We start from the raw sequence: 17085 nt of genomic DNA, 5'->3' as shown, positions 1-17085 counted from the left end.
TCACCCACAGAGATGCACACAATAAGATCTACTCTAAGCTGTTTGTTCTCTTTTACAGATTTGCCTGCCCAAGTTACAGTGCAATAATGATCATGGTTTTACATGATTACGTCTTTGCATTATTCAATCCTAGTTTAAGTGTCTCTGAAGAGTTTTCTAGTTTATTCTCACAGCCCTGTGCCTTTCCTGCTAAATTTATTCTTAGCGTTTTTTGTTTGTTTTTGTTAAGAATAAAATCTTTCTTTCATCACGCTGTCTAGTAATTGTCTGAAATGGAAAGAGCTAATGATTATTTTTAATTTTTTACAAACTGATTTTTTATGTTGCCTGTAGACTTTCGGTTTCTCTTGACTTTTCCCAAGTACACAAACATATCACATGCAAATCTGGCCCTCTCCTTTTCAGTACATGTTTCATTCTCCTACATAACTGCATTGGCTAGCACTTGGAGAACAACATTCAACAACATGGTGACACCAGACATCTTTGTTGTGTACCTGACTTTAAGGAGAATGCTCCTATTTTTTAAATATTAGATAACTTTTCATTTCAGATATTTGTGATAACATCCAGAATCCATCCAGTTCTATTTTCTAATGGATTTTAAACATCAGAAATAGATGCAAAATTTTGTCAATCAGTTCTCAGGATCTATGACATAACTGTATGTTTTTCTCTTTTGATCTATTAAGATGGAACCATTTGTGCATTCCCGTTAAAAAATATGTTGGTGATATCTGTCCTTCTTAATATTCTTTACTTTCAAAATTATCTCGGCTGATACAGCAGTTATTTTTTCTATAAGAAACTTAAAGTATAATTTTTAAGAAACAGTACACCAATGAAATTAAAAATTTGTCTCTCCATTTTAAGGAGCTACAATATGTATTGATCAAAACAGAAAATTAGGAGATCATTCACCTAACCAGGATTACCTTATTAATGGATTCAATTCTGAACTAATAGATTACCCCTAGTACATGTAAATAGTTGTTTATAGAGAGATTGCTCTATATTCGAGAGATGATCTTGATAAATGGGGTAAAAAGCACATAAAGAAAATGAAATATTGAAAAGAAAAACAAAAATGAATAGACTGGCATAATTGTTGTTGCTGTAGCTCAGAAAACACAATGTAAGATAAAAAAAGAGCACTGAATTTAAGTCCACATTAAAAAATACATAGCTACTGCACAAAGCTAAGCCTCTTACTTCCTAATTGTAATGAATAATTAATTATCATAAACAATGTGTTTCTTATCGATATTAGAATAACATGTACTTCTTCAATTCTATCATGCACATTTTTTACATTTTAGTATCTCTGAAATTGGCATGCAACTGGAATAATCACATCTTTTCTAATCAATGGGTTTTTTTCCTCTCTTAGTGGTATATGAAGCAAGCTGAATACTGGTGGTGTTTTAAACTTGATAAAACATGGCAAATCTCAACTTGATGGGTTTTGCACACATTTACCTGGCTTAGTTGCCTCTACAACCAACTTCATTCCCCCAACTCTACCTCCAACATGCATTGTCTTTGAAAAACATGCTGCTACTGAAGGTGGATTTTTAAAAAGTAGACTAAATTAAAATTCAATATTTAAGGACTTGGAGAACTTAGGATTCCCTCTGCAATGATGAGAGAGATTTCAGGGAGCTGCTGGAATGGAGAACTGGATGCATGAATGCCTATAGGTGTGCAAGCACTGGGGTCATGGTTTGGGTTCTATCCAGTTTCTGAAGAGGCAGTAAGTAAAAATAATTCCAAGACTGCAGGACTCTCAAATAGGTTTTGTCCAGGAGAGTAAAACAGGCAATCCTTCCTATCCCTATCTCCTCCCGTCTCACCCAGCTCTCCTGGAAAATGAGAAGATGGACACCGAATGTCTATCTCTGCTTGCTTACCTCCTCACCACAGTTGACAACAAAGAACCAAATACAATTTCTTCTCATCAGAACCACGGACCAACAGATAAGAAATAGGGGATCCTACCATTACAAAACCCAATGTAAAGGAAACAGCTACCAGATAGTGAACTCAGGGAATGGTTTCTAGGTCAATGAATTCAAACTAGCGAACTGACCCATTGACTAACCACAAACCACCTTGTCCTCCTTCCAAGTGTGAATTTAAAACCTTCCTCTTAAAAGGAAAAAAAGAATGAAAAGACAAGGGTATTTGCATGAATGTCTCTGGCCACCGTAATCAAACACTATCAACTTCAGAAGAATTCTGTTGGTCCCTTCAAAAACTACTCTTGAGCTCTTTTACAAATTATTAAGATGACAAGAAGGACAATGCAACAGCACTTAGCCACTTAATTTCCAGTGCTGCTAATGTCAGCAAGGGCCCTTGACTTAACCTCAATGGGGACTTACCTTTTGCACAGCTCCTTGAAAGGCCTGCTTAATTCCACTACATGAATCAGGTATTAATTTTGTGTCTTGACTCTCCAGAGTTGTGTCTTGCAAATCTGCATTTTTATGGAGTCTGAAAAATCTCTTAAAACAGTCAGTGTCGTCTTCTGACATTCTATTAGGATCCATCTGAAAAAATATATACGTATATATAAGGACCATCTTAGTGTCGTTATTATTCAACATTCCGCTATTTAATAAAGTATGACTTAAGAACAAAAAATTCATCCTTGCAACCGTCTTTATTTCCCCAGCAATTAAAAGTTAGCACAATTACCTTCAAGTTAGTGAAACCACTGATTTCATTTTGATCAGTAGCTGAATATCTTCCACAAAATAATCAAAAATTTGGGGAGCATTTTCAACAACAGAAGTATGCATATGTGATTGATGGTGAAATCACCAAAATCACCTGACAACTGGAAAGTCTTCATAAAGGGCAGAGGCTTCAAGAGAATCACACATGGTCAGTGCAGATGGAGAAAGCTTTTTGTCTTTTAAGTTATATACAATATACTAGCAGGGCTATGGAGCCCATTTGCATGTACAAAGACAAAGCCTACAAAAATCAGGGGAAAGTAGCATCACCCATGGCCACCAGGTTTGCTTGGCCCTTTCCCTTAATTACTGCATATTTTAATCAGCTGAAGAAGGGAGTAAGAAATCCATTTCCTAGCTCCAAACGAAACCTGAAGCCAGAAGCCTGATTTCCCCTTTTCTGGAATCTCTCGTCACTGTTTCTCAACCCGTAGTGTACCACTGCCAGGAAGTGTCTGGGAATGTGTGTGGAGATATTTGGTGATCACAGTGGGGTGTGGAGGGCTGCAGGACAAGCAAACTATACTCCCAGATGCTGGGAGATGCTAAAATTCTTGTAACGTAAGAGACTGTCCCACCCTAAATATTTTCACTCCATAAGCCACTGCTTAGAGCAGTGATCTGGGGTTAGCATTTCTTTAAACACCACTCTTCTCTTTAAATTGTCTGCCATCAACTCCTCCTGGCTCTAACAAAACCTTTGTAGTGGTTTCCCCTGCCAGATAAAAAGGGTAGAGATAATCAGTTCTCAACAGTTTTAGTAATACTAGTTTAATTTATTATCTTCTTCTTTCAAAAATTCGAAGTCCTTCATGTACATTTGTTTATTTGGTAGGTGCAAACTAGATGGAAAAATGAAAAAATGTAAAAAATAAAATAAATTTACAATAACTTAAGCTCAGTTGGAATTCAACCAAGTCTTTCATTCATTCCCTGGTTTAATTATCTTTCTAAAAGTAATCAGAAAGACGTGCAGACTTATTAACCAATCATCAGAAATAAACTGTCAGTATCTGAAATCCTCAAAGTGAAATTACAGTCTCTCAAAAAATGTGCACCCATGATACAAATTTTATTATTCCAGTCTTGAAAATGTATGGATTACCTATGATCATGGGAGAAAAAAAACTATTAGCGATCCATACTTATTTTCAATGTTTTCTTTAAAATGAGTAGTACAAATCAGAATTTGAGTTTTTACATAAGGAAAACTTTTAACCACATATTTAAAAAAAAAAAAAAAAAAAAGAAAGTTCACTTTTAGAAGATGCCAATAAGTCTCCCATAAAACCAGAGAAGACTGGACAAAGTGGGTTCAGACCTCAGGAAAGAAGAACCAGGGAAAGGCCTTTTTGGCTCACCACCAGAAAATGCTGGGCTAACGGAACAATGTGGGGCTGGGAAGGAAATGCCAATGGATCCTAAAATTGGGTAAGCTTGGGTTCTGCTGACAGGGTAAGAGCCATCTGGAGAAGGAGCTGCCCCTCTACCCTCCCTACTCCAAGTGTGGCCCGGGAACCAGCTGCACCACGGGCTCACTGGGAGCTTTTCAGAAATGCAGATTCTCAGGCCCCACCCACCCCAGAGTATTTGTGGGAATCTGCATTTTAACTAGATCCCAGGTGACTCAGATGCACGTTAATGTTTGAGAAGTAACACCTTAAAATGCCAAAGATACAAATATAGGTTTGTAGATACAGATATAGATTTTTCTGCTATTAAAATGACTCCAAAATTCACTACACACAACTTTTAAATTTTGATCACAAGTAACACCAATTAGGAGAAAAATATTGCAACGATTCATAATGGTTCATTCAGTGAAAATAAATATACTGCTAAGATTTTGTCCCCTTGCTCTTTTTAAAAAATGCCCACGCCCAGACCACACCCCAGGCTAATTAAATCAGCATCCCTGGGGTACTGGCCAATTGTATCACTCCCCAAATGTTTCTAATGTGCAGTGAGAACCACTGTTTCAGAAGATAACATCACAACTAAACATATATATACATCATCAATTGTTTTCCCAACATCATGAAAGTATGGCTTAATTAATTTTGATATACTCTTTAATTTCTTTACTTAAGGATCATAGGTTAGAAAAAAAATTTTAAGTAGTAGGACAGACTTTATTCAAACTACTGCAGCAGAAGAGAAAAGTCATCAAAAGCTGGTCTTGATTCCGATTGGCACAGAGCTGGATGTTTGAAAGGGAAGAGGGAAGGGAACTGGAGAACTGGAAAATTCCTGAGGGGGGTGTGGGAGCAGTCTGAGGGGGTCTGGCAATGGGTTCACAGAAGAGGGTCAGGTAGCTAGCTATGCAGTTTGTCTGCGAACAGCACAGTTGTGCAGTCCTTGTGACTACAGTATATTCCGTGCTTTAGGAGTAGTGCACTCTCTTAGGTAAGAGCTCAGGATGGGGACAGGGTCTGCCCAGGGACGTGGGCTAGCATTCGGGAAGTCCACACTAAAGTTCAGACAAGTGCAGAGCCAAGCAGAGCCTCTTGCAGGGATTCACAGTCCCTCCTCTAGTTCAAGAGAAGAGTTATTTCTCATGGAACAGGAAGAATTGTTCAGGGTCTTCCCGTGAGGTCCTGTAGAAGGGTCCAGCTGTTGCTTCCAACCACTGTGCAATTCCAAGGAGAAAGAGGTAGCAGGAATGATGACTGAGGCTGTTTCAGACTATCGGCAGTGGTGGCTCAGTTGTTCCATGAGGGTGGAGAAGCGCTTTACCAGAGATCATTATTTCTTTATGCTGTTTCAGTCTACTATCCAGTGTTCTTTCCTTTTGATGTGAAGAACTGCTTTGAGTACTGCTTACAGGGAAGGTCTGGTAGTGATTAACTCCCTCCTTTTGTTTATCCAGGAATGTCTTACTCTCTCCCTCAATTTTGAAAGAGAGTCTCACCAGATATAATATTCTTAGTTGGCAATTGTTCTCTTTCAGCAATTTAAAAATTTTGTCCCACTGCCATCTTGCCTCCATGGTTTCTGATGAGAAATCTGCACTTAATCTTATTGGGGCTCCTGTGTACATGACACCTTGCTTCTCTCTTGCAGCTTTCAGGATTCTCTTTGTCTGTGGCATTTGGCAGTTTGATGACGATAATGTGTCTGGGTGTGGATCTCTTCGAGTTTATCCTGCTTGGGGCTCGCTGGGCTCCTAGAATGCATATATTCATATCTTTTGCTAAATTGAGGGAGTCTCCTATCACTATTTCTTCAAATATCCCTGCTGCCCGTCTCTCTCTTTCTTCTCCTTCTGCACCTCCTATATTATGTATTTGGTGTACCTGATGGTGTCCCACAGGTCTCTTAGGCTCTGTTCACTTTTCTTCATTCTTTTTTCTGTCTGCTCCTCAGCCTGAATCATTTCAATTGTCTTATCTTCAAGTTCATTGGTTTTTTTCTTCTGCTAGTTCCAATTCACTGTGGAATCCCTATAGTGAAATTTTTTATTTCAGTCATTGCTGTCTTCAATGCCAGTATTTCTGTTTGGTTCCTTTTTAACATTTCCATCTCTTTATCAAGAGTCTCATTTTATTTACATATTATTTTCCTGATATCCTTTAGGTCTTTTGCCAAGTTTTCCTTTTGCTCTTTGAGCATATTTAATATCATTTTTTTAAGTCTCTGTCTGGTATGTCCAAAGTCAATGTTTTAACTTATTGCTTTGGATGAGCCATCATTTCCTGTTTCTTTATTTGTCCTGCATTATTTTGTTGCAAACTGTACATTTTAATACTTTAATGTGTTAACTCTGGAATTCAGTCCCTAAACTTCCTGTTCCTGAAGTTTATATTCAGATAAAGATATGTCAGAGATTTCCTTGAGTGTCAGGAACTAACAAAAACAAGCAAACCAATACAAAGAACACCTTTCTCAGTCTTTGCAAATTGGCTCTGTGTTGGCTGATATTCTCCTTCAGAGCTAAGCCCTCCTACCAAGAAGATCAACCTAAGGCAAAAGTGCAGGGTCCTCTCTGTTTTTATCTGAGCATGTGTCTTACCCTGGGCATGTACTCATGACTTTAAGAATTCCCTGATTTTCAGGGATCCGAGTGTCCCTCTTCTGCCTATGAAACAGACTCCCCACCCACTCCTGGGTGTTCTTTTGTATGTCTTAAGGCCAGTAATCCTTTGCCCCAGGCTGCTTTGATGGTTTCTTACACTGATTTAGCTGTCTGCAAGCTACCTCTGCATGCAGGGCAAGTTCTGGAAGGACAAGCCAGAGACAAATTTCCTAGTTCAGTCCTTCATATTGCCATCAGCTACATGGGCACCAACATACATCATCCTGGTATACACATAAGGGTTACTCTGCTCCTGCTGGAACAGAACCCACACTGAGAGTGCTGGCTGGCTCCACACCAAGCCAGGGAAGGGGTGAAGAAAGGAGCAGCCTGGGTACCACAAGCTCTTCCTACTGTTTTTGAGTTTCTCTTCTCTTGAAAGCATAGTTACTACAACCCTTTAACTGTTTTCAGGAGCTCTGACGAAGATGGCTCTGCCAGTTTTTGCTAGTTGTTCAAAGATTCTGTTGGGGAATGGAATCCCGGAGCATCTTGTGCCACCATCTTGGTCAACCACTAGAAAATTTATTTTAACTTACAGTCAAATGTCTTTCTCACCCCAATGCCCTTCCTTGAAATGGAGACCAGGAGATAAGGGAGGAGAAGAGGTTCAGAGGTGAAGGGCCAGCCGTGCACAGGGAGTGTGATCGGTACCATACTCTCAACAAGGTTCATGGAGGATGGAACAAATATATCTCTTACCCAACAGCAGATCCTCTGGAACACAGGAATCTGGACAGAGGGTTTGCATAACTGAAAAAATATGCTTTTTAGTCTATTTTGGCTACTAACTAGATAATTTTTCATATTACAAACTAGAAATTGATATCTTTGTAAAATTGCAAATGATTTGAGGAGATGTTTCAGTACATAAAACACACCTAGGCACTAGGCTATATGCTACAAATAAGGTAGTGAGTAAAACAGGCAGTGCTGACCTTCCTAGAATTTATACTCAACCGAGGAAGACAGAACTTCTTTAAAAAATTAAATCAGAGTAAACAAATTCACTATACCTAGAAATGTCTGAAAATATTAAATAAATATTAAATATCTGATGTAAAATGAACTCACAAAATGCACTCAGATGATGTAGTTCATGTGAAACGAACTCAGCTTTTTTAACTTCCTTGAAACGTAGTCACTTGTAGGGTTAAATGAGGCAGGATGCTTGACATCCTGCTACTCCGTTATCTGGCTTTCAAAGACGCAGGCTGCACACCCCTACATCAGATTTTCGGTGATCACTGCTCTCCTGGGTAGCAGCCTGGGATGCTGGGGTGTGCATGTGGGGAGACTGGGGGAAGGAGTTAAAAGGGTAAAAAAGCTTGAGTTTTCTGAAAAGCTTATCTTGTAGCTAAACTTGAAACTTTGAATGTGGCTCTACAGGTGTCAAAAAAACACACAAATTTTATAAAAACTTTTTGCTTTTTGGAAGACTTTTTTTTTCTTTTTAAGCCAAACTATGAATACTATGTAGTAAATATATAGCACAAGCCACATGCTATTTTCTCTTTGGCATGGTTGGTGGGGGAAAAGCCATTCTACGCTGGATCTAGTATATCTCTTTTTCATCTAGACACAGGCAAGCTGCAAACATCCATGAGGCTAATTTACTTTTAACTCTTCAAGCATGAGTTGAAAAGAGGAAAATGAAAAAAATAGTCACTAGATTTTACACGATGCTGGGCATTCTTCTAAATGCACCGAAAATGAAATTAAACTGCTTTTTCTTGAGGATTGGCTTAGCTTCTTTTCCTCACTTTTAAATCAAAACCCATGAAACAGGCTCCTTTTTCTCATTTTTCTTTACTGTAAACTGCAAACCTGTGACCTGATGTGAAATGATTACATTCTTATTCAGATGCATTCAGAAGCGCTAAGCTATTGATCCACACCTCAGTAGAAATCAAAAAACCATTATGTCTTATTTGGTGCTAGGTTCTAATCCAAAAGTGCTGGCATAAGTGAAAACATGAAATCAGTGACAGGTCAAATTGAGTCTATTCTCTTAGCTAGAACTTTAAAAGGAAGCCTCATATGTATATAAAAGTAGAAAAAATAATAGAGCAAACCCCCATGTTCTCATCACCCAGCTTCAACAACTATCAACAATTATCACCTCATGGCCCATCTCGTTTCATTAATACCCAACTACTTCCCTAACCCCCATCCTTCCCACTGATTATTCTGAAACAAATTCCAGAAATCATATCATTTCCTTTAAATTATTCCAGAATGTTTCTCTAAATGATCATGACTCCTTTAGCTATCAAACATAGATACCACATCCAGCAAAATGCAGCCAGATCTAGTGGTATATTCATATGAACACACTGCTCCTAATATTACTTCTTCACTGAAGGAGGTCACCTTTTAAAAATGAAGTACAAAATTGTGTTCAGAGTAACGGCTGAAATATTCCACATAAGTCTTAGAGAAACCCAATCTTCATGGCATTTGGGGAAATTGTACCCAGAAATCCGAAGACACTAAATTCTCCAAATGAAAATTCTCTAGCTAGGCTCCCTAACTTACACGTTTACTTTAGGAAAAGACTTTGAGAGTTTCACTGTCATCCATGTGCCATCAAGACTGATTTCAACGCAGCAGTTGTTAAAATCGTTGATCCTCAGAAAACAGGACTTCTGGAACATCACTATCAAGAATTCCTACAGGAGAGTTCTCTTATTACAACTGTAATAAGAGCCCAGGGTCACTCTTTCCTACCTGGTCATGCCGAGCCCATGGCTCTCACCCAGCTATGCTGCTCATAGTTCCTAGAATGCACTCATTCCCTCCTACTCTTTCAACACACGAACCCTTAGTTCACTATTTCTGCTATGAAAATGTCTTAGCCCTAAGGTATTGGAGATGATAAAAGATGGAAAACTGCTGCATTTTCTGTCTGTTTTCTGAATGCTGCTCTCTCAGTTGATCAAGAATTTTTAAGTCTTTTGTTGTAGACTCCTTAAGAACAGAACCCTGTCAATCATCTTTATATGTCCATCCTTTACCTGGCACCACGCCATGCACACAGTAGGTGCATAACATATGTTGAGTAAATAATTTACTCACATTTCATAGCATATAATAGTGTCATGCATAAGGCGGGCACTCAATACACAAGCACCAAATGGGGGGAGGGAGAACATGCTAGACGGGAAAGCGGATAAACCGCTCATTACTCATTCTCGTCAGCAGCCTCCTCCAATGACAGAAACCCATTTCAACACTTTCATTTAGATTTGGGTAATCTATGTTGCAAGTAAACTATTCGAAAGTTGTCTTTCTAGAAAAAAAAATCATATTATTTCAACAGGTAAAGATTATTTTTATTAATATGCAAATACAAATTTTCTGAAGTATTGCTCATAGCACTTCTACTCTTCTTTCAGTAGGTAAAACAGCTCTACAAAAAGCAAACTAGCGGATGATGAACACTTAACAAAATTCCTATGATTACAAGCAATGACGATGAAGATGCTGGCACATGCCAAATCCCATACAACCCAAGCAATGCCATATTTTGATGCATCCAGTTTGGTTTAGTAATCACCTTTGAGTCTGAAAACCAACGAAGTCCAAACCAGACTCTCTTTCTTTTCCCATAAAAAAAAAAAAAAAAAAAAAAATGCACAGTCAGCCCCCCACTTCCTCTGAGAAAGAGCTCACAGCACCAGACAAGAATATTTGAATGAATCCAACCAACTTCACTGCAATTTCCAAGAAAACACAAGAGCATAAACCACCAGAAAGCATAATATTACAAATTTACCCCTTCCTTTCTGTTATCTCCCTGCAGTTCCCAGCCGTCATGCAGAAATACCTCACTTTTTTAAAAGTTTGGTTATTTGCTAACTTGTAGAGAGGTTATGCCAGGGGAGAGAACTTTGCTATCACCTCTCAAACCACTCCACTACCCCCACCCCCAATCTTGCTGCCTTCCTCCACCCACCTCACTGAGAAGGCACAGGGCCTTCTCTGTTCCTTCACCCCTGCGGGGAGCGGAACCCCACAGGTCACCGCAGCAACAGCCCCAGAGCCTCAGAGCCCCGCCACCGTGCTTCCCTAGTCGCACTGTGCCATTCGTCCCATCTGGTGCCCTGGCCATCACCATCCCTGACTCCAGCAAGCACCGCGACCTTCCACTCTGCGCGCCTCTGAAGCCAGTGAACTGCAAGCACCGTAACCCGGACACTACCTGAAAAGCAGCCAGCCACAGAACCGAAATCCCCTAGATGGTGGGCGGAAAGGGAACGGAGGTAGCTTTGGCGAGGGTGCTCAATTTTTTCCTAACTGAACCTAAGTTGGTTCTCATCTCTAAGTGAGAAATGGAAGGGTGAAAAAGTTTGCCATCACTTCCAGAACAGGTGAGAGGCCAACACGGTGTCACCGGAGGAAATTCAAACCCAGGAAGCCAGGCCAGGCGCGGTGCAGAGGTGCGTGCGTGGAGAGCGGAGGAGAGCGCGCCCCGCTGCCCCAGGAGCACCCCTGCACCGCCCCGCGCTACCGCCCTCCCCAAGCCGGACCCTCCCTTCCTTAGAGTCACTTTCCCCAGGCTGAATGCAGAGGTCTGGGGAGTCGAACCCGGCGGCCAGACTCAGTTTCCCCCAACTGGGAGAGGAACAAGATCAGTGCGCCCTGACCGCGCGCTCCTGGAGAGGCGGGTGCTCACCTGCGCTCTGAAGTAGAGAAACAGGGCGACGCTGCAGACAACCTGGCCCAGCCCCAGCCCCAGGAGGGCCACAAACATGGAGCGGGAGGCGGCGGGGGGCGGGTGGGGTGCGGGCGGCGGCGGCGGCGGGGCGTGCAGGGGGCCCTCGTGCGGGGCGCTGGAGCCGCCGCTGCCCATCTCCTCCGCGCCGCGCAGGTACTTGGTGTAGTCTCGGCTGGCGCGGCGCATGGCGCTCTGCCCCGCTGGCTCGCGCGCTCGCCTCCCTCGCTCGCGCCCGGCCTTCCTCTCTGCCTCTCTGAGGGCGGCAAACCCAAACGCAGCGGCGGAGCCGGCGCGAGCGAGGGGCGCTGGGAGCGGGGCGGCGGCTCCCGGGGCGCGCTGGCGAGCCGGCAGAACGCGCGGCCGCCCCGACTCTTATAAAACGCTTCGGGAGGGTTGGGTTCGGGAGCCAATCAGCCCCGGGCCAGGCGGCCTCTTCCACTCCCACCTCCAGCTCCCCTTCCTTCCTTTCTCCCTCCCTCTCTCTCTCTGTCATCTCTCGTAGCCGCGGGGCCGCTCTGAGGAGGTGGGTGTCGGTTGCTTCAGCGGTTCCAGACTCCACTTGTCCATCTCCAGTTGCCCTTGAGATGAGCGGTGAAAGACGCCCATGAATCCCTTAGTAAAAGAGCAGGGTAACATCGCGGACTTTCCTCAAGGTAGTTCGCTATTCTGAGCCTCAGTTTCTTCCACAGGATTTAGCAAGTTGGACTTAGTGATCTCTGAAGGCTCCCCTTTTCTGTCCTCTACGCTCACTTTCCACCCCCAGGAACATCTTCAGGGATCCTAGGGGATCAGCTTCTCTAATGTTTCCAAATAAAGTATTTTAGAAGTCTTAGAAAATTCCAGAACCCCTTCCCACATCTCTGTTTCTGCACCGTCAAGGTGGCTTTGAATGAGGCAGGTTTTGAACGTGTCAGCGGAAAGCCTACAGACGCCAACTCTGATATAGAAAGAAAAGGTGCCCAGAGAAAAGCAGAAGGAGATGCACCTCAGAGGCAGACAACTGAGGAAGGCTCTCCCCACCGTCAGTGGGGGAAGAGGGGTGCCACACCGAGCTGAAGGCACTCCCTTCACATACTACCCCCAGCTGCAGTGTACTTTTCTCCCCACCTCCCCGCACTGGGATAACTCACACACTTATCCTTCTTCTCCCAGCATCAGTGCCATTTCTCCAGAAGTCCTTGTCTGCTCTCTAAGCCAGTTGGCACTGTGTTTTATGCTCCCATCACACTCTTTACTTCTATAATCTCCTGTACTTCTCCTATAATCCTGAACTCTTTACTTCAGCTTATAGTCATCCTCATGCTTTCCTTCATTCAGTCTACAGTTATATTCGTAAGACCCCCCCCATACCCCAAATAATGAGCTGGATCCTAGGGACAGATGGTGACCAAAGAGTATGGAGCTTACACTCTACTGGGAAAAGAAAATATAGAACACAAAGTCACACACATAATAAACTAAAATCTGGATGAGCATTTTGAAGGCAAAGTACAAGCACGATGAGAACATTATGATAATAGTCGGGTCTGAACTTTTCTGGAGAGTCAGAGAAGGCTTCTGTGGCAAAGATAACGATTAAACCAATCCCTGAGTAAAAACTACCCAGGGAGAAAGTGGCCAGGGGCCCTCTTAAGCGGAGGATGATTGGGTTATTATAATTATTTATTTAACATGTCTTCCCAATTAGTCATGTCTAGCTTATTTACCATGAATTCAATATGCTTATGTTATATTAATATATCAGTTAATTCATTATCAAAATCATTTAAAAAATTAAGTCGGAGCCCTAGTAAACCAGAGGCCAAGGCCCAGAACACAATTGAAGGTTCAAAGTTTATGGCATTTCTCAGCTATGAATACATCAGCATTTCTCCAAATGTATTTCCTTTGTCCCTGGTGTGTTAAGTCAGGACTCTTGGTCTGAAGTGACAATTCATTGGTGCATGTAGTTGAAAACTCTAGAACTAGGTCTAGAGCCAGGCGTGGCTGGGTACAGGTCGCACCTTTCCCTTGAGCCAGGGGTTTGAGTTAACCAAATTTGAACCACATGGGCTGAGAGAAGAGAGAGATTTCCCAAATGAAAATTAAGGCATCGATACCAGAAAGATAAGGAATGGATGCTGAGAAGGGAAGAGTTATTCTTCTAGAAGAATAACAATTCTGTAGATTATTGATTTTCTCAGGACTCCCTTTACACTCGTGAACATTATTGAGCACCTCAAAGGCATTTTGGTTATGTGCATTTTATTTGGAAATATTTACTGTATTAGAAATCCAGACTGAGGAATTTTTAACTACTCACATGTTAGCATATTAACATAATGATAATCTTATGAAAAATAACCAGATTTTCCAAAACCAAACAAAACAAGAAGAGTGGTGCTGTTTTACATTTTTTTCAAATCTCTTCAATATTTGGCTTAAGAGATCCTCATATCCACTTTTGTGTTTAATCTGTTACAAAATCACACATCACGTAGCCTCCACAAAGACTCAACTGTACATTTATGAGGGGATGAAAAAGGAAAATAATATCTTCGTATCATTATAGAAATAGTCTTGACATTACAGAGCCCTGAAAGGATCTCAGAGACCCCTAGAAGTCCCCAGACAAAATTTTAAGAACAGCTGTTCTAGAGGTTACCTGATAATTCATTTAAGAAAAGAGACAGTCCCATGGTCAAACAAACTTGGAAAATGCTATGTTGAAACAGAATTAGTTTGCTTGTGTTAGAAAGTGCAGATCTTAGTGGCATGGATGTACAAATCTATACTGTAAATCTTTTTAAATAAAGGTTTTGGTATTTGGAATTTTCTAAAAATTTTTAATCTTTATTGATTTGTTTTGTTTGTGCTTCACATGTCAAGGGGTCAAGGAATAAGCTTTGGCAAAATCTAGATGAGCGAGACCCTGTAGGATGTGAATGGACAGTAAAATAGAAATGGTGAAAGCATCCGTAAAATAGTCAATAGCCAGGAGGACATGCAGAGAATGACTGCACTTTGCAGTCCCCCCTGGAACTTCATGGAGCCCCTCTACAAGCTACTTACCATGACTCATCAGTTTCTGCTTCCTACTTCTTTAAGGTCTCACTATTTCCCTCTGCCTGACTTTATGCCCCAGGAACACAGAACTATTTGCACCCTCCCTAACATTTCTTAACCTCTTTATCATTAGTTATCCAGTCTCTTCTGCTAGGATCGCCCGTCTCTGGATTTTCCTCCTGGTTAATGAGCCCTCATGTGCAAACATTCAGTTAAAGCCCTTCCACCTTTAAAAGCTTTCCTTGATGCCCCCCCTGGGGCACTACTTCTCTATGATTCTTCATTACACTATGCACATAAGTTTATTGTAGCCCTGGAACCTCATTTAATAATCTTTAATTTACTTCTCTCTCTCATCTTCTAGATTGTGAGCACTTTGAGGGCAGACATTATTTTTGTTTTCCTATTGAATTAATGCTGTGTTTAAGGAATGTTTGTTGACGAATGAACAAGTAAAACAATAACATACACAAATGTTTCTGACTTTCCTATAACAAAGGTCTGGACTGGGGAGAAGATTAAATGTTTCAACAGGAGAGTGTCAAGGTCCCCAAACAGTGCCACTGTGAATACACTGATTGCACAATTTAACCAGAAAAATACAAACAAACTTAAGGGCCTAACACATCCGAATAATAAGGAGGAATAAATATGTGTATTTTTTTCTTGTCATTTATTACTTCAACATTTATTAAATATCATCTGTTGAGTAATATTTTTAATTTTTTTTATTGTGGAATATAACATATATACATAGAAGTGATAACCTTCCAAATTACTTGATAATTTAACAAGTAGTCAGAGAGCAAATTTCAGAGAATGTTCTGGGTTACAGTTCACAGTTTCCCTGATTTCCTTATTGTGAAATATAACATATATGCAACAAAGTAACAACTTTCAAAGTAGAATTTAACAGTTATATAGGAAATTTCCAAAAATGTTATGATTTACACAAGGTAATAACTTTCAAAGTATAATTTAACAAATAGTTATATAGGCAGTTTCCAAAAATGTTGAGTTACGGTACCATAGTATCAGTTATTTCCTTATTGTAAGATATATATATACACAAAAGGTGATAACTTTCAAATTACAATTTAACAAGTAGCTATAGAGCAAATTTCAAAGAATGCTGTGGGTTACAGTTCCACCATTTCAATTCTTTCATTCTATCTATTCCAATACCCCAGCAACTAAGAAAAAGAAAATTATATAGAGATTCAGTATTCATAATCCTTTGTTAAATTCCATCTTGTCTGTTGCTACCCTTCCTCTAGTTTAATCACTTTCCCGATCTTCAGGGATGTCTAGGCAGTGACCACCCTAACTTGTTCATGTTGAAAAGGGTTGTTCACATCATGAGGAAAGAGGACACATCTGGCTGATGTTCTTGAAGAGGCCATTGCCTCTGGGTTTTGGGACTTAGCTGGCACAGGAGCTCTCTGGAGGATTATACATATATACATACACGCACATATAATCTGCAATCTTTGAAGTAAATTGTCAACAAATATTTTATGGTCTTTTTTATGACATTAAAAACATCTATCATTCCTGCTGTTAGCCTACTATACAGTTTTAACAAAACTCTCCATAGCTATTTGTCATGGATTTCCTAAACCCTGCCTTTCTGCCCAGTTGCACTGACACCCTGCCCTGCCAGAGACATTAAACACCATTGAATCTCTCTCATTTTTTCACTAAATAAGCACTTTTTTATTATAAAAGTTGTAGGTTTACAGAAAAATCATGCAGAAAAGACAGCACTGCCCCCTATTACTAATAACTTGCAATAGTGTGGTATATTTGTTACAACTGATGAAAGAGTATTGTTATTACACAATTAACTATAGTCCAATGTTTACATTAGGGTTCACTGTTTGTATTATGTAGTCTTGTGGGGGTTTTTTTAATTAATTTTTAATAGATGGTGGTGATGACAGCACAACATCATGAACGTAATTAACAGCATGAATTACGTATTTGAATGAGGGCGAAAGAGGAAATTTTAGGTTGTATCAATAAACATTTTTAATAGCTTGATAAAGATGAAGTTCCTATACTCTGTTACAAGGGTTTCTAGCTGGGTGACTGAGCAGTGGCACTGTCTTAGAGAGAAAGAACACAAGAGAAAAATTAGATTGCAGGAGATGGGCACAAAGAACAAGTTTTATTTTGGATATGTTGAATTTGAATGCCTGCAACTCCTAACTTGACTTATTTTCACAGCACTCTTTTTCCTTTAAATACAAAAATATTTGGGGCTTGATTTCTTGTTTTTTCCTATTAGTCACATCTTACTAGAAATCCCAAAAGTAGCTTCCCATTTCTTGCCCTGAACACATATAAGGAAAATGCAGATATTTTAGATCTGGTCTTCATTGAAACGATGATATTCCCTTAACTCTTTCTCCTGCAACTTCTGAGTCTGAGAATTCACATTTCTTTCATACTTTTGCCTTAATGGCTCGTGTTTCTCTGGAGAAGGTTTCTGTTAGATGCTT

General features: G+C 40.5%; 1 protein-coding gene across 1 annotated transcript in view; it reads right to left on the bottom strand.

The window, feature by feature from the left end:
* TNFSF11 (TNF superfamily member 11) overlaps window positions 1–11722 on the bottom strand; it is a 33582-nt gene extending 21860 nt beyond the window's left edge. Inside the window, exons 1-2 of the mRNA XM_037800486.1 lie at window positions 11495–11722; window positions 2385–2552 (exon numbers count right to left, since the gene is read on the bottom strand). Of these exons, the coding sequence (XP_037656414.1) occupies window positions 2385–2552; window positions 11495–11722 (396 nt within the window). The remainder of the gene's footprint in view (window positions 1–2384; window positions 2553–11494) is intronic.
* Window positions 11723–17085: the final 5363 nt, after the last annotated feature.

The sequence above is a fragment of the Choloepus didactylus genome, chromosome 12 (genome assembly GCF_015220235.1).
Source record: "Choloepus didactylus isolate mChoDid1 chromosome 12, mChoDid1.pri, whole genome shotgun sequence".
Lineage (NCBI taxonomy): Eukaryota > Metazoa > Chordata > Mammalia > Pilosa > Megalonychidae > Choloepus > Choloepus didactylus.
The sequence above is the reverse complement of the archived record's forward strand: the minus strand, read 5'-3'. Positions and strand labels throughout refer to the sequence as shown.